The sequence below is a fragment of the Hesperophylax consimilis genome, chromosome 13 (genome assembly GCF_061612785.1).
Source record: "Hesperophylax consimilis isolate HC1 chromosome 13, BYU_Hcon_1.0, whole genome shotgun sequence".
Classification (NCBI taxonomy): domain Eukaryota; kingdom Metazoa; phylum Arthropoda; class Insecta; order Trichoptera; family Limnephilidae; genus Hesperophylax; species Hesperophylax consimilis.
Window position 1 is genome coordinate 24,110,240 of NC_142848.1, and position 19,296 is coordinate 24,129,535.

At 39.1% G+C, this 19,296-nt stretch overlaps 1 protein-coding gene across 2 annotated transcripts in view; it reads left to right on the forward strand.

Moving 5' to 3' along the window:
- The window catches only part of Eps-15 (Epidermal growth factor receptor pathway substrate 15), a 73,580-nt gene that overhangs the window by 16,936 nt on the left and 37,348 nt on the right, over positions 1-19,296 (forward strand). For both annotated transcript variants that reach the window (XM_089638898.1, XM_089638899.1), the window contains exons 7-10: positions 264-479; positions 1,911-2,095; positions 9,171-9,339; positions 16,868-17,020. In XM_089638898.1, the coding sequence (XP_089495024.1) occupies positions 264-479; positions 1,911-2,095; positions 9,171-9,339; positions 16,868-17,020 (723 nt within the window). The remainder of the gene's footprint in view (positions 1-263; positions 480-1,910; positions 2,096-9,170; positions 9,340-16,867; positions 17,021-19,296) is intronic.

The following is a 19,296-nucleotide window of genomic DNA, read 5'->3' on the forward strand; positions in this document are numbered from 1 at the left end:
AGCCAGTAATGTGGATACATAGCAGATCCTGGTGCCATCCCTGGTTATAAGTTGTTGCTCGGTACGAATGAGAGGAGACTTTGGTAGCGCGTTTCAAAGAGAAAATATTTTTGATAACCGCGCATTCTCATATACAGGTTTTGAAAATGTTTTATAATTTCTCCAGAAGGAATAATTGAGTTCATACACTCACTTCCATCAGTTTATATCTTCAGTAATAATTATTCAACAGTATTAACTGACCCTCTTATCCCTTATGTCAGGCCATGCACCTGGTGTACAAGGCGCTGGAGAAGCACGCCATCCCCGCCACGCTGCCCCCCGAGCTGCGCGCACCCCCCGGGCATGGCGGCGGGGCTCACACGGCGCCCCCGAGGCCCCCGTCACGGCCCCCGAGCCGTCCCGCCTCGCCCTCCCCCGCGAGGCCGCCGCCCCCGCGCCCCGCGCCCTCGCAGACGCAAGAACTTATACAAGTGCAGGTAAAGTGCAACATTACAACATTATTTCTATAATTAATAATTCCAGTCATTTCTTTCCAAATTACATGAAAAAAAAAATTCTTTTCCGTTTCCGTAATGAATTAATTTTTAAAGTTAATTCCTTTTAAATGGTCCCGATTCGAAGTGTTAGGGGGTTCACATGATTTCGAATAGCAAATAAATAATCTTGCACTCAAAAAGGCAATATAAAGTATATGAAAATTGTGATTACAGTAGAATCCCGTTAATTCGAACCCCGATAATTCGAAAAAACGCGTAATTACGTGGGAATTCGTTAATTCGAAATTTGATTTTTGATGTCCCGTGGATTTCGAATTAACGAGGTTCTACTGTATTATGATATATTGGGGCTTTTCAATGTTAAAAAATCGCTTGAAACAACTTTAATTCCGACGGTGCCTCATGCATAGGGAGTTGATTTTACATGTACAAGTAAAAAAGCCTTGACTGGAGACTGGATATCCGGCGTTCGCCTTGACCAGATAGCCCAATACCATACGTTTGCCTTGACCGGATAGCCCAATATCCTACGTTTGCCTTGACCGGTTAGCCGGATATACAGCCAGTACTATGCTTGCAAGAAATGATTCGTTCAAGGAAATATTTACCCTTACCCATGGTGGTTAGCTAACTTTGATTGGTACCCAATTTTGGCAAAGTTTCCAAAGATATATCCACTTGGGCGATTTTTGGCATTTTATGGCAAATTCGCAATCTTGAGCAATCGCTTGTGACAAATTTATGGAACTGAAAAATATGGATTAGTCGGTGAAATCTAGGTGGATTCATTGGCTTTAAAGCGCAGTAAGCAGATCATATGTTTTCATATTAATATTTTGAGGAATGATGTTAATTAAATACATTATAGGTTAAATGTATATATAAACAACCAATCGCTCGAGTGAATATACGAGGGTAATTTGAAAAGTTTCCGGCCTCATACACAAAGTAACGTCCGATAGATGGCCTTGACATATGTAAACTGTAAAAATTTCAAGTCATTCTGATCATTACTTTGTCTATGGCTCTCTTCCAAAGATGTCAGCTGACATGTCTGTCAACAATGGAGAAAGTTGAGTATCGCGCAGTGATAAAATTCCTTCACGTGGAAGGGAAGAAGAAGTAAACGTTGTCATACGAACATTTTAAACGAGGAACGTTCCGAGCACCGTCCAGCAGCAGCAATGAGAGCTTCATAAGGGAAATCCTATTGATTCTTGAAAGAGTTAAATTAGTTAGTTTAATTAAAAAATTATTATTATTATTTGGTCACAGAGCAATGCACGCCACTGATACTTACTAACCTAATGCCTAGAAAGGTCAAATAAATAAAGTATTGCTGTCACTATGATGCATTCAGAATGCACTTGTTAACAATTCGCGTATTGCATTTCACATATCGATTTTCAGATGAGCACCCCCATCTCCAATGCCAGCGCCACCAAGGCCTGGGTTGTGACGCCCCAGGAGAAGCAGCACTACGACGCTTTGTTCGTGAAGGCCGACATTGACATGGACGGCTTCGTCTCCGGCATGGAGATCAAAGACACCTTCCTGCAGTCGGGACTTCCGCAGCCGTGCTTGGCGCACATATGGTACGGGACTTGTAACAAAATTTTACAGTAGTCTGACAAATGAGAGATTGGAGAAATTGTGGCTGGTAGTATTTTTCTGATAGGCGGGACCAATCAGAAAAAAATCATAAATAGCTGTCTACAAGCTATCCAATTTCTAGCGTATTAACCAAAAGAAAGGCTCGGTCGTCCGACGGTCCTTTCCTTAAGCTGCATGCCTTTCTCAATCCCATTGCAATTCATTTCCATCAGAGATTTCTTCAAATGGGAGGGTCAAATCCGGTCAAGTCTGTAAGTAAGATAAGTTTGTCCCTATTCCGAAGAGCTTCGGCATTCTTTCTTTTGTAGAGCTCAACACTCTGACAAGTAAATGTTTATTTATTTATTTATTTATTTATTTACACATATACGGCACAACACGTGCCATTAACATAATTGACATACTTATAATAGTACAACAACATGAAGAATAACAGTATAAATGTTAGTAAAATTTAAGAAAATAGGTAAAAAGTAAGGTAATAAGTAGTGTATAAGAACTATAATGTATAAAAGTAAATTGTAAAGTGAATAGTTTAAAATATAAAGTATTAAAGTACAAACCATAATTTATTAGGAAAAAGTAAAAATAAAAATTTAAAGATTGAAATAAAACAATAAAATGTACCAATAAGATACCTATCTCAAGGTACCGACAATGATTTAAATATAAAAAGTAATAAATCCTGGATTATGTTAACCGATATGATAAATTTTACAAGTACTTATGATTTCAAGTGCATTAATAGTTTTAGAAGTACTGGTAGGCATATTATGTTTACATGATGTATTTACGTGGTACTAGCAAACAAATTTAGTTTAACGCATCTTTTGTATGAAGACAGATTACCGGCAGCGTGATCAATATTAGCATATTCATTGCCTAAAATATGCAAGCGATTTATGGTTGAGTTTTGTTCTGCGTTCGTCATAGTATTGTCACAGTGGAAAGGTGTTTTGAGTCGAGTCGGTCTACTAGGTACATGGTAATTTATTAATGAGACCAATTCAGGGGAGTCAAACCAGTTATTGTTTATTTTAAATAAAAAAATAAGATCATTGAGTATTCTTCTATCTTTTAACGATAAGAGTCTCATTTTTTGTAATAAAGATTCATAGTTTATGTCAACCGCGGGAACATAACATGCATAATATGTTGAAAGAAAGGAGGGCGCTGTGATGATTTTAATGGCTTTAATTGAAACACCAACATGTCTGGTAGGTAAAAGGGTGTAGTTTTAAAGAAGCACTATAGTCCAGGTGAATATTATGCATGTTATGTTCACATATGTAGGCATGCTGAGTCTTTTCTACAGGTATTTCAATGCTCTAGGGAGCTAGCAGCATTGATCCCGCTTGCACCGGTGCACATATGCGAACCTCTACAGACACCAATGGAACACTTGGCTTCATGAGACCGGGTTGTTTGTTCTCCTTTTTTTATTTAAGTTGGCTCGTATGTGGAACGAGCAACCTGCATCTGTTTTTCGTCTGTCATATAATCCAGGCATCATCAAGACCCACATTGATAAATCTCTTCCTACAGCCCCTACCTTAACCCACCTCACAACGCTGCCCAACTGAATGGCGATATACATAGTTCACTTTACACATAAAAAATTTTAACACAGTAGTAACTAACTAACTAACTAACCATCACGCCGTTTCTCCGCAGGGGAAGGCAGAGAGGACGGACCGCCAAACAACTCGGTCTTGGCACACACTCCTTGCCTCATTCACATTCATAAATCGTCTCATACATACTCTTCTATTTTTCTGACTCTTGACATGGCCCGACTCAAGTATCTGATTCACTTGGTCGTGCCATGTCTTAATCGGGCGTCCCCGACTTCTGCTACCATTTACATTTGCATCGTATATTCTCCTTACACTCCTTACTTCGCTCATTCGCTCTTAATGCCCAAACCATCTAAGCGTCCCTTTCTTGATCCTACTCATTACGCTTTTTTTTTTTTTTTTTATATTTACTCCACACAGGAGGCCCTGAAGAAAATAATTTCCCTCGGGGCCTATGTCATCTTTGGGGATGCTGTGTGGAGGGTCTTTTTTTGGAGAGGAAGGAGTGAACATGGGTCTTGAAGAGTCCCATGTTGTAGGAGGGAGGAAACACAGAGGCCGGCAGTTCGTTCCACAGCCGAGCTGTTGAACTTAAGAACGAATCGTAGAAGCGACCCGTTCTCATGTGACAAGTGTCAACTGTGTACAAATGTTGGGCGCGCGTTTGGCGTGTATCCCGACTACGCACCGGTGCCGAAGGGATCAATGACGCTAGTTCCTCAGAGCATCTTCCATTGTAATACCGATAGAACAAGGACAGCATACCTACCTGACGCCTGTGCTCTAAAGATTGCAGTCCGTTTGTTAAGATTGGGGAATCTATCAAACGGACCGCCCGTTTCTGCACAGAGTCAAGGGTTTTTTTCAGGTATTTTGGGGCTCCAGACCAGAGATGGCTGCCAAATTCGACAGTAGGGCGCACTTGCGATTTGTACAGGGTGAGCAGTTGTGTACTATTAAAGTATCTGCGGGCCCTGTACAGTACGCCCAGCTTCTGAGAGGCCAACTTTACTCTGGCTTCGATGGAGCCCCCGTACCTGAGCTGGTCACTTATAGTTACACCAAGCATATCAATGGAAGGCCTGTTCGGAAGATTGCTTCCGTTGAAGGAGACTAGATTATCATTTGGATCCCTTTTAGACGTAATCAGACAGGATTGGGTCTTTGAAACATTAAATTCGACGAGATTATTTTTACCCCAGGAGGAAATACTCTCGAGATAACCGTCCATTCTCTGCTTCAAAGCCCTCCGAGCCGTTGGAGTTTGTGTGCCCTTTGGGGGCTTGTCAAACAAAAAGCTATCATGAACTGTACTGTCATCCGCGTAGCAATGAATCAGTGCACATGTCAAAAGGTCATTGATGTGCAACAAAAACAAAGTCGGAGACAGAACCGATCCCTGTGGGACGCCAGCATTTATGGAGTGCGAGGAAGAGGTGAAACCGTCAGCAACCGCCTGAATCGACCTATCCCTTAAAAAGTCAGCAATCCACGTACACAGGGATGCGGGAAGTCCGTAAGAATGCAATTTGTTGACAAGTCCTCGGTGCCAGACCCGGTCAAAGGCCTTGGATATGTCTAGTGCGACCGTTTGGGTCTCACCGTGACGTTCCAGCCACCGCCCCCAAACATGCGTCACATACGCGAGAAGATCACCGCACGAGCGGTTCCGCCGGAATCCGTATTGACGGTCGTTGATAATTTTGTTCTTCTCGAGGTATGTGAGCAGTTTGTCGTTGATCACACGTTCCATCACTTTGGACAGAACTGATGTGATCGCTATGGGGCGGTAGTTGGCCGGGTTGGAGCGGTCACCTTTCTTGGGAATAGGGTGAATTACCGCTTTTTTCCAACCAGAGGGCACAGTGCCACACTTCAGGGACATTTTGAAGAGCTTTGTCAAAACTGGAACTATTTCCGCAGCACACCTCTGCAATACCAGGGCAGGTATTCCATCAGGTCCACTAGCTTTGTTAACATCGAGCCCCCGTATGACGTGGAGTACATCCCGATGCCGGATCCTCAGCTTTTTCATATAGAAGCCGCAGTGAGGAACCGACGGCGGAACAGCACCCCCGTCGTCGAGGGTCGAGTTTTCCGCAAACATTTTCCCTAATAAGTTAGCCTTTTCGGTGGCGGTGTTTGCTAGTGAGCCGTCAGGTCTGGTAAGAGGTGGCAAACTGGGTTTGCAAAAATTTCGACCTATTGAGCCCGCAAGCGACCAGAATGCTCTGCTGCCATGCGGGCAGGCAGCCAGCTTTTTGCTGATCTGCAGGTCGTGTTCGAATTTTGACCTATTGATGATTCTCTTGCATTCCTTTGCCGATTTGTTGTATGCTGATCTGCTTTCGGGCGTTCGAGATGTGTTGTAGGCTCGGTAAGCCGCGTTTTTTGTCGACTTGACTTTTTGCCGCGAGCATTGTCGACTGAACCACGGCTTTGAGCCCACACCAGTTTCTTTAGTAGTCGATTGTATGAAGCCATCCATCGCCGATTTGATGACTTCACCAATCTCCTGGGCACATCTTGAAGGGTCCGAAGTCCGAAAACAAACAGCTGACCACGGAAAAGCGTTGAAATGGGCCCGCATACCGAACCAATCTGCTGACCTATAGTGCCACACTTTTCTCCTCAGCCTCTCATTGGTTGGTCTGAGGCTAACGGGGATTGATGTCGTCACTAGGCAGTGGTCAGATGATCCCAGAGGCGCTGTGACGTCAATCTTATAACCGTGTGGCACAGTAGTTAAGAATAGGTCTAACAGATTGGAGCGGTGAGTCTGGACATCAGGAACCCTTGTAGGCTCCTGAACCAATTGCTCTAATCCGTAGCAAATGGCAAAGGATTCCGCCTGTCGGCCAGCCGAGTCCGTTGGGCCTGAGAACTTCAACCATGGTTCGTTATGAACGTTGAAGTCCCCCAGAACAACAAACTCGGCCGAAGGGTAGCGGGGCAAGAGATCATCAATAGTATCGCTCAAATGTTTGAAGAGCTCGGAAGTGTCTGATTCGCTATGGTTCGGTGAGCGGTATAGACATGCGTAGAATCTTGCCGTACTGGCAAGATTGACGCGCACCCACATTACGTCGAATCTGGAGTTTTCCAGACTCAATAGTCGCACACGGTTGACGTCAGCTCGACTATAGAGGCAGACTCCTCCTGCTTACATCAGCTTTGCACTCTTTGCGGATCTCCACATTCCTCACACGATCGTACATGGTTTTGCCACACATACGCCTCAGGGATCTCATTTCAACAGCATTCAATCTACTTTCATCCTTTCTTTGCCAGTTCCATGCCTCACTTCCATACATCAGGGTAGGTACCAGCACTCCATTGTGGACTGCTAACTTCACTTCTTTGGACAATTTTTTCAGTCCTCCATTAATGGAGTTACCTGCATTTACCCTTCACAGTGGTACTTTCCGAAATCAGATAATTCTACACCATTAGAATTAACGTAATTTAACATTCGAACTTGTTCATTATTGATTGCAATGTCATGTTTCTTTGTGAGTAAAACAGTTCAAGACAGCATTTTGTGTGCAATTCTCGCAATCTTCTTAGAAACATGTGGAAGCCAATGAAATGCAAAACTTTTGCATTTGTCTGATTCCTTATATGTACATCTCTTTATTGCAGTTCTCTTTATATGCATAACACACCGGTTTAACTAAAAATAAAATTACCAACAAATTGTTTTGTAAACTGCAGCTACATATTTTGATTTTCAACTTGTGGTATCGATTGTTTCTATAAAATCAGGATATTTATTTAATGACCCTCCGCACATACAGATATTGCTCAATCTAAGCTACAAATGAATATCTAATAGCGTGTATACACTTGACGAGGGAAGTCAACGAACCAACTGCAAATGAAGGTTGGCGCTGTTTGCAGTTGGTTCGTTCTTTCCCATGATTCGTGTTTAGGCTCGTAAATGTACATGCGCTATTAGCTATAAAATACAGCGCTGCCACCCTAATATAAATACATGTCTGTATGGATTTCCAAGTTTAGGTTTCTAGTTTGTATTTACATGTATGTAATGAATGAACATTTATGTACATTAGTTGTGTAGTTGTTTAATTTTTTTTATTTATTTATTTATTTATTCATTTAAATTTACACACAGTACAATATGATACAAGATATAATTAAAATATTTTGTGATTATCGATTATTGTACCTTATCAAGTCGAAATTATTGGTTCCTAACTAGGCAAATTGCCCGTTCCAAGAAACCAAAAAATATGTGCAAGTAAGTGTGTGATCTGTATATGTCTATAATATATTTCATTAATGTTTTAATTTGTGATGTTTAATCGTTACAATCTTATGATAGAGTCGAACTTGAGCTGTTGTGTATGTTTCAATTGTGTATGAGCAATAATTAGAATAATGGAAGATATATATAGTGTGTGATTAGTGTATGTCTATTTATTTATCTATATATTTATTATTAATGGGAAACCAATCTGATAAAAGCACTCCAGGATTTAATTTAGTTTATTCTTAATAGTAAAATGATTTAGCGTATTTGATCCTTTCCCCCTTTCAAACACAGTTTTTAGTTTTCGGATGCGTTCAGCAATTTCCCATTTATTTGAATTTAATTGAGAAGCGGAAATACACGCAACAAATTTGTGCATTGAATGAAATGGCTAAAAATAACATCATTCACAGCCAAATGAATGGAATGCATTAGAAAGAAATAGCCACTAAAGAATATGTGTACGGGTAAAACGGCTGTATTATTAAGAACGCCCCTCGTTTCTCTTGCCTCCTCGCGACTGACGGGCGAGCATGTCCGCGGCAAGCATGATGTCATAGGCGATCGACGAGCATTTTTGTAAATCAGTGGGCCGCTTTTACACTCAGTCTTGATGAACAGACGAGCGAGCAGAGTAGTAGAATATGACGTACTACTGCCTGTCCCTCATACTGGTTGTGCTTCATACTCTTATGTTAATTGTGCTTATGTGCGATACTAAACGCAGTAAATCACCAGCTTTTCCACTGGACTCAGTTCAGTGCAACCACGTGCATTGTCTCAGTAACCTATCTTCCCTTTTAATTCATCTGTCACCTCACTGTTTTGTTGTTTCATATTAAAATAATCAAATAAAAATATATGACGTTAATTTTTTGTTTTCAAATTGCGGTTCGAACCTTTGGTTTCATAAAGGTGCACATTTTAATTATTCTGCGGTTAACTTCTAGATTTGAATATAAAGCGTGGTGTTTTCTCTTTCTAACACCGTTTGGATCTTACAGTAAGAAAGACAACGATTTCTGTGAGACCATATCACCAAAAGTGAACCAGTTTGCCGGAAGGATTCATATAACATCTTTTCTAAATTACAAATAGTGAAATACAAAAATTTACTTAATTTCGACTCCATGTTTTAAAGTTTTTTTTTCCACAAATAAATATGCATATTATTGAATGTTTGAATGGTTGTTTGTTTTCGTTTAGGGGCCTATGCGACTGGGACAGCAGCGGCAAGCTGTCGGCCGATCAGTTTGCCCTGGCCATGTGGATGGTGCAGAGGAAGCTGCGGGGTGTGGAGCCTCCCGCCGCACTGGCCCCCGACATGATCCCCCCCTCGGCCAGCACGCCCGCCCCGCACCAGCCCCCCGTCAAGGTAACAAACATTTTGCATTCACTACTTCTCCTAATAATATTAAACTCTAAGGCAGCCAACGTGATCTTCAAATTTGTATGAAAATGTATTTAAGCGAACATAATAAGCAGCCAACGATCGCCGGCTGCGGGAGAAAGTTTAAACATGGCGGTTACGACTAGCTAAAATGTATGTGGTAGTCACAGTCCTATCGCACTAGGATGCTAAAGATCGCCGGCTTCGGGAGCCATCAAGCAAGCAGTACGACAAGCTAAAATTTATCTATAGTCCCGAAGAACAATGTCAGATCTGTAAATCTTTAGTTTTGCAGTAGAGCTGTTTAAAGTTTCTGCATTTCTACTGTTTTTGATAATATATTTCTTCAATTAAATAAATATGGGTTAATGCAAAATATCAAACAACACTATATTGTTTTATCTCAAAAACAGTACAACAACAGAAACGAAACTTTAAACAGCTCTACTGCAAAACTACAAATTTGCACATCCGACATTGTTCTTCGGGACCGTCGATATGTGTTTGCTTCAGTCCTAAAGTACTAGTTGCGGCAGAAAATTGTTTTTTGTGTTCTGTGACAAATTTCACCATGTCTTTTAACATCTTGTTCGCCAGCGTATACTATTAAAAAAATCAACTTCGATCAACTTCGCGAGTAGTGTAGCTGGGCTTTTACAATAACTAATTATTATTTAAACAATAAACTCTGACAAAAATAAATTATATTTGAAATTTACAAACTTGAACTTTTATCTAACAACTTTTTTGAAATAATTAATAAGTTATTATTGAGACACATACACGTTCCCGGGTAAAGCTGAACTTGATCTGACACACCGAATGCATGTTTAGGCTAATATTTAGCAGGAACTTGTTTATTGACCGAAACTAGTCTAAATTGAAACTTCGGCCGGTCGCTAACCATTTCACCAGGTTTTTTTATTCTTCCTCTTCGCTTGTCTCCTCTGCATCCTATGCATCCTCTGGATTCGGAAATATGTCCTGCAAACCCTCATCAGGCACAACAAGAAGGCTAGGAAGACGAACAGCGCCGTCAGCGAAGTCACACTCCAGTGGAAATGGTATTCCGTAGGGTCCTTCACGACCAGCTTCATGGAGCCAGCTAGTTCCTCCAGTTTCCAGCAACTAGAATAACATTAAAATCTTTTTAAATTCCCTTTCTTCATTTTAATCTTATCTTTATTACCTGGCTGCACCCGAGATTTAACTATTTTTCTTTTTGAACTATAATTTTTTTGTTTTAAAGTTATGGAGTTTTTAAAAGCTTCATAAATCATTATAGAAATTACTGAGAAAAAAGTTGTGACGAACTGGAAATCCCATAGATAAAAAGCTATTTCATGATGCCTGCGATAGCCTTATTTATTTTTAACTCCCCATGAGAGGCCCTTAGGGAAATCATTTCTTTGGGGCCTATGTTATCTTTCGGGATGCTGTGTGGTGGGTATTTTGAGGACAGAAAGAAGTGAAATTGGATCTTAGAAAGACCCATGCTGAGGGAGGGAGTTAATCAATCGTTCCACAGCCGAGTTGTGAAATGAATTTGCCTATTTTGAAAACGCCTTTAAAAAAATAGACCACTTGGTGCGATTTTAAATTTTCCATGTGGTAGGTACTTTGTTCTAATGGATATCGCAAAGTGTAACGTATTAAGTTATTAGTTGCTATTGTACAATTCACATTTCAGTATATCGACAGTTTTTAGAGTCAAAACTCTTGGGACAGATAGATTTTGTACTTTTTCTCACCTGTAAATGTTGCTGTCGGCGATCTGAACATTTGTTAAGATTAATTGCTGCCTCGCTGTGATATTTATTCTGGACTCTACGAAAACATTTTCCCTGAGGCAGTCTACAGGTTCGCCCACTTTCCATCTGGTGGTAATCTCCGACAGAAGATGCCTGAAAATAAATATTCATTACACACAGTACAGTCTGACAAAACTGAGGGCACTGCGATCGCTTAAAAGCTTTTAAACGGCAACTCCAAGATAGCTCATAGGAAGATGAAAGTATGTTTAACCTTTTGAACGCTTTAATTTGCCCTGTTTTATCTATACCCGTACGCGGTACATATTTTCTAATACCTATGCACGCAATTAAATGTCAAATTATAGTATTCTGGCATGATTTATTGGACTATATTGACAGAACAGATTATTCTCGACGTACCGTATCTTTTGAATGTGGTCCCGCCATTCACTCGGCGTGTGTGTACTTAGGCCACTGCGTTGATAGACACAAGTGGGACACCATGATCACTTATCATTTTTAGTTATGAATGAAATACTAGTACTAACGCCATCCGTTGACAAAAATGTAAACTAAAGGACTAAAAAGCGCGAAGAGGCGCACTTGATTATCGATTTCTTTATGAAATACAATTTTATTTTTGAGAAATACTTGTAGATGTCAGCATCGTGATAGTTCTACGAATGTCCAAGTGAGCAAGAAATACATTTATGACGAAAGAGCTCTGGAATATCGGCCGTCGAAGTTACCGTATCAACAGTTGATACAGCCGCGTATGAGTATGGGCTTTTTGCCGTAACAACAGTTGATACGGCCGCGTGCAAAGAGTTAAAAAAGCACAATGGTCCAAGTGCATCCAACCTTCTGGTGAAGATAGGTATGTTGTGAGGTCACCAAACATGACTGAAATGGTGATTTTTCATCAAGGCAATGATACTGAAATTATCTGTACCACTCAGGTGGAAGATAGAAGAAGGAATGTGAACTAGAATACCCCGGGCAGAGGATCTTCAGATCGGTCCCCACCTCGGCCAGGACGAAGATCCTACCCGGCACCGGCACCGAGTGCGGGATGTCGATGAGCCGACCGTACTGTCCGATTTGGTGTCGCTTCAGACTTAGTATGTTTCCATGAGGGGTCTCCACCTCCGTGTTGTTCGGACAATTTCCCTGAAATTTTGTTTTTAGTCAAAATAGAGAATGCATCATAAATATATTATTTGCAACTTTGGGCACACCAGACGTGCATACATCACATGTTCAGTGACAGAACACAACATTTAATAATAATGTTAATATTTTATTATTAATGTTGTTATGTATTAACTCCTCAAGTCGCTGCCATATTCTGACATCCTTATATATAGTATATCCGCTTTGCGATAAAATCCAAATAAACGTATCTGAAAACTAAAAACTGGTTTTGAAAGGTGACAAAATAGGCTTTCAAATTTTATTATTATTAATACAAATTTAATTTTTGATATATTCAAATGTTTAACTCTAACATTAACAAAATTTCAAATGGCTCACCTTATGTTTTTTGTAACTAAAATTACTGATAATTACTCATAACAAAAACATACCCATTTTATTAGACAAATGTTACTGTCCAATAGCTTTTTTGTCCTTTCATATAAAAATTCAGTTTTTTTTTTTCAAATTGCATTGGGAACCTTTGGTTTCGATAAAGATGCACATTTTAATTCTTTTGTGGTTAATTTATAGATTTGAATATAAAGCATGGAGTTTTCTCTTTCTAACACTGTTTATATCATATTTCTCACCATGACAGCAAGGAAGGAAGTGAAGGTTAAAAATTATAAGTCTATTCCCTAAGGCTCTTCTTACAAGGGAAACGCAAATATCTGATATTCACGTCGCGTACAGTCCGCACACGTCTGAAATCACGAGACCCGCGTCGCCACCAATCATTGTTTAATTCTTGAATCATTAAACCTTCATAACCTCACTCACAACCAAAAACAGCAGCTGTCATTTTTATATCCCGTTTCCTAGTAATGATCTAAAACACATGCATTTTTACAAAATCTCACGTGCAAGTTTCATGTAGAGTCTCGACGACGCAAATGAGAACAACTGGCTTGTCTGGTTGCAGGAAATCGGCATCACCGACGTGTTTACGAAATGGTGGTAGTGGCCAAGATAATTTAATCATCTAGTATCGGAAGTGCCTAATGTGCACAACACAGTGAAACCCTCGTATGCAATCTTTTATTATTTCTTTTTTTTCTGGTACCTCAACCTTAGTGGAGTTAATGATTTAAAATATCATTTAAACATACCTCACACAATGCAGTCATTATTTCATTTCTCCGATTTTCAGCTTCTGAAATATTCTTATATTTCTTCAAATAAATTGATCTACACGGCAAGCCATGTACGAATTCTGGAATATAAAAAAAATAATTACATATTGTCCTACTTAACCAGTTGACTTGTGGTGACGTCCGTGACAATGTATGATTTTGAATGAAGCAACGAATGTGCCAAGACAGAGTCATGTGGCATACCATTTTTAGTTATTTTTGATGTTATGTATTTGAAAAAAGCACTCACTGTTTAGATGCTTCTGAAATTCAAATGATCCCTCATTTACCGTTGAACTGTCTTGTATTTCCACAAAGCAGATTCCTATCTTATAGCGTATTCCCACGGTAGTGCAAGAACTGCAAATAGACCAGGGTGACCAGCTGGTGTACAGGTTTAGTTGATCCTCAGCCAGAGTTATGTTGGACGAAGCGTGCTTTCCAAAGGGATCGGTTTTTGGCCTCACCTGAAATATTAACTTATTATGCGCAGTGTTTGTTAGGACGCTTTATAAAAATCAGCATTCAGTGCAATAAATTATTTAAAAAAAAATTGTAATCACTGTATGTTTCACATATTAACACCATCCAGTATTGGAATGTTTCTTTAAATAGTTTCAGCCGTGTTCAACCGTCATGTACCGTTTTATTTGAAGTAATAATTACCGATTCGTAAGGTTCTTCTTCATCCTCTACCACCTCCAGCAGGATTGGTACGCCATCGGTAGATTCGTGGGTACACACGTACAGCCCTTCCATCTCAGGTCTGACGTTGTAAATTTGCAAGTAACCATTCGAGTAAAGAATCATTGTTCGCGTGTAATGTAGAAGCTCGGGCTTGCCGTGGGTAGCATTCTGAAACATATTATTTTAAATTTGGGAAGGTACCAGTGGGGGTCGGTAACTTTTTGTAGGATGAATGCCCGACAACGTGTATATACCTACCTAACTACCTGCTATCAAATATGGAAATCAGGCTGCGAACAATGCAATTACTGACAAAAATAGTACATATATCAAATTAGCTCTTCTAACTAACCCCTCAGGCCTCTGGCATATTCTGCCAGAAGGTCGGAGTATTTTCCCTTTGCGATAAAATCTACATAAATCTGAAAACTAAAAACTGTTTTTGAAAGGTGATGAAATATGCTTTCAAATTTACGTTATTAGAAATAAACATGTAATTTTGGAAATATTAAAATTATTAATGCACACCTAATAAATCACCATATGATTTTAACTATTATTGATAAAACGAAAACATCCACATTTTATTAAACAAATGTATTACAAACGTTATTGTTATCTCACTTTTTTGTCATTTCGTATAAAAATAATTAATAAAAAATTCATGAAGTTTCATAATTTTTTAACTTAGTTTTCATAAAGGTGCACATTTTAATTCTTCTGTGGTTAACTTATAGATTTGAATACAAAGCATGGTGTTTTCTCTTTCTAACACTGTTTAGATCATATTCTCACCATGACAGAAAGAGAGATACAACGATTTCTATGAGTCCACATGAGCTGTTCCCACAAGCCTGACGGGTTAAATAGGTAATCAAAAGATATACAATGTATTAAACATTTGTCTTCAGTTAATCAATCGAAACAATCACTCGATTGGTAAATAGCGTATGCTATTCTGAGCGTTATTTCCATAAGCATTAATGTCGTTATTTGTGCGTTGGATGCTATTTATTGTCGAATGAGTATTTTACATTCAAAGACCTAGGCACACGGGACTGAATGCACATGAGTGAAATTCATATACTTAGATTATGTTGTTTTTGTAATACCTTTGTGTACTTCCATTTAACGCGCCTGTGCCAATGCGGGGCTATGCACGTCTGACACGGCATCAGAACCGTTTCTCCCTCGTAAACCATGCGGGCGTCAGCTCTGGTGACCGTGGAAGTCTTCAACCTCGAGGTCAGACACTCGTGGTGAGCCTTCCATCTCAAATCTAGCTCCTTTAACATTTCCTGGTCGAGACCTTAGAATAATAATATAAAATGTACACGAAAACTGCATTTTTTAATTTGCCATTTAATTAAAATGGTGCCGGGTTCGGTGACAATGGTTTGTCATTAGCAACGGCTAAACCGCGTAGGCGAAACCTACGTCATAATACCATCAGTCATTCAAGCTGTTGAACAATTTTTTTTAAAATTAATAACTATTATTGAAATGGCAAAACAGAACATTAAAAAAAAGTGAAGAAAACAAATGAACAAATTGTACAAACATTCTGTACGAATGTGGATGAGTGCAAGCGAGATGGAATGCTTGCGAGATCTTATAAAAGGCGATGCACGTTAGTTGTGCGCCCTCTTTTGCTACAAGCAGCTCCCCAATAAATACCAGTACATAGATCACCTAAGAGTACTATAGCATATCACCCGACACGCTACAATAAAGGCACGATAATACTCCATACATTACACGTACCCTGATGTAACCTAACCTGACCTGTTCGGTTATCATGTTCTATTTTGTCGAGTGTTCTGTTTTATCTCCATTAAAACGATACATTTTTCATGCGACAATTTACAAAAATTAACATTAACGCATTCACGGACACAATGTTTATTAAGTTCGTTTTAGCGAAGATGTAATATGACACATTGTAAATATACATATTTTCACGTGTCACGGACGCGATACAACGTTACGGTTTTTAGAAGTCAAATTTTGTATGTAGCCTGTCTATTTATGCCACAAACTTGTATACTTGATAGTGTCACACCCAAAGGTGATAATTTTCTATTACTGATTTTCATCAACTTCACAAAACACATGTGTATAATGATCCTCTGTTTTCCGGCAAGTGTCCGTCAGTTTATTAAATATTCCACATATATTTACCAGCATCCCTCTTTTTTAAAAAATCCAATAATAAAATACAAAGCTACCTAAAATATGTTAAATTAATACCTGGAAATATAATATCCTCTTCGTAACTTTCATTGTGTCCCCATGAATATTTGGTTACTACGTCATCATGATTCTTCTCTGTTTTTTCATATATGCTCTCAGACTTTATTACATCCCAAAGCATTAACAATAAAGATAAATTAATTATTGCTGAAATGTGTGACATTTTACAGAAAAAAAAAATTATGACAGCTCTTTCTGGTCTGTTACTTTCTTATTTCAAAATATTTTAAACTATTTTTTAATTGATTGCATTTGGCTGAAGAGCTACTGATCAAAATTATTCCGAATTCAAAATAATAATTTTGTTTTTCTGCTTTTTTTTAAAGCGATATTTGACAACATAACACAATAGTGGATTTTGTTCTAGTTTCAAAATGATAACTTCTTTATTAAGTTCTAGTTGTGTTTATCATCTATGGTTTTTACAGTATGTTGCCACGATTTTGGAATATTTTTAACTAACACTATTTTTTCCTCCGGTTGTTTCAGGAGACATCCCTCGGCCCTCAGGCCACCCCGGAAATGGAGGCGCTGGCCCGGGACATGGAGCAGCTGGCCCGGGAGCGCCTGGCCCTGGAGGCTGAAGTCTCAGCCAAGGAGCAGAGCATCAGGGCCAAGACAAACGAAGCTAATAGCCTTCAGGTACCTACCCACACCCAGTCTCAGGCATTAGCCAGTAATTTAACTCACTGATTATTTAATCAGGATAAACTTTTACGAGATCCATCATCAAAGTCATCCTTTGACCTATTTGGATCAGGAACTTATCGCTTCTACGAGCGAACTTACAACGACATCTGTGCCCCAGTCATCGATGTACGAAAGTGCGCTCCAGTCGTAATTCCCGCCAGTCATTATTTCAGCTATCTTCTAGTACAAGACTCTTGCGCAAGAGCAAGCGGGCCGTGCATACCCCGATATGCACTGAACCATGTTTCGCCATACTATTGAAACAGCATTGGGCGGGATCGAGACAACCCGACCTAGCCGAAATGGTGATATGAGCGAGATAGATTACACTCTTAACGTCAAATCATTTGTTATAGCACATATGTATATAGAGTTATAACTTATATAAGTTGACAAACACCCTGTGCATTATCGAAGAGCCTTGATGAATTTTGTATCACTTTTATCATGCGTAATCCAATGCGTCTGGAATGTATTCGCTTAGAAATACTAATGTACAATGTTAGCGCTACAACATTCACACATTGGAACTCGTGCGCGGTGAATTCAAACGGTTTCCCTATAGCTTCAACGATGAATTGCTAATCGTTTACTCTCGAGATGATTTTAGGAACGCTGAGTAGAATCGCGTAGCTGTATTATTTAATCAATTAGTTTACAATTATAACTTAGTAGATAGAAGGACTTGGAGTAGGTACCCCCATTCATTAATTTGCTCCCACTACACACTAGGTACATTTTAAAAGTGAAATGCACTGCTGGTAATTTCAGTCACGGGCTGCCTCTGCAGGCTACCTCATCTGCAACAGGTTTTCTGGTATTCTGAATATATAGAGGTTCCGGCTACCTCATGTGCGACTTTTCTGTGAAGATGTATGCAAAGGGTCTATGCTAAACAGCTAATTAAAGGTTAATTGACAATTTCGTTAAAACAAAGTCAGCAGAAAAATAAATAGATGGCACTCTAGGTAAATAAATCACATTCACAATTCGTTACTCATTACTGATAATATGTAATAATAATAAATATAACATTCTTGTGCTGCATAGATTAGACAGTTTTATCAGGTTCTGTTTAATCAGGTATTGGGTGATTAAGTCTCTGCAAATCGGAATATTAATATGTATGTGTGCCACCTGCATTTTACGTAGTTAAGATCTTATATACGCAAATGCGTCGATTTTCAGAAGTACATTTAAAGAAACGGTGAAAAATAGGCGACGCATTTATTGGCAAATTTTTATACACTATCAGCTGAAGTCCCCGGCGTTGCCCAGGCTTTACACGGAGTTTTCTGAACTCAGACTTAAGACGTGACCTTCCTTTTGGTTTGAAGGTCAAGTGTGCAAAATTTCATCGATCTCGAAATAGAACTGGATTTGTATAAAAATCAAACAAACGTCGCCCGCCCGCCACCGCTTCAGACACTATTAGATTTACGCATATATTGGCTTTTTTTTTTTTTTTCTTAATATTTACACTTTGTTAACTGCATAACAAAACAAAAAATTCACAGAATTATTGAAAAATGGCACAGTTATTAGCTATACGTAATAGTTTTTTCTTGTCACACACATTGATGGTGACTTTGGCATCATGAATGTCAGTAACAAGAATTTTAAAATGGGAGGATGTAAACATTTTAACTCAATTTTCTACTAGGTAATAAATGTTTTTTGATTGGGTAATTAAATACAAAACAAATAATTATATTCGTGACTTTTGGCAAGGACATCACTGTCGGAAGAGAATAATATAGGCACCAATACACACAATCCCAAGTTTGTGTTGTTTAAGTTAACTCTAATTGTGCAATTTTTTAATTTTTTTTTTAAAGACAGACAAACATTCCCGGGTTACGAATAACATGACAATATTTGAAAATCTCCTACTACCACCACAGTAAGCAGAAAATGTTGCTTGTGTTGTGATGAAGGACTTAGCCAGCTGAGGAATTGAACACACTACGCCTGGGTGGGACCCAAACGCGATGTCAACTCAGCCAACGACCGGTCAATAGTATATAGTATAGATATAGACCTATATATATATACATACACTAGGTCTGTACCGTGATTTTAATCAGTAATTTGCAAGCAAAATCATAAAAATAACTATTGGGAATAACTTTATCAGTGCGTGGAAGTGACCCAACACTTGCCTTTTATTCATGTATTGGTTGGATTAACTTTACATGCCCTACCTCCATATTTTATGGTCCTACTTT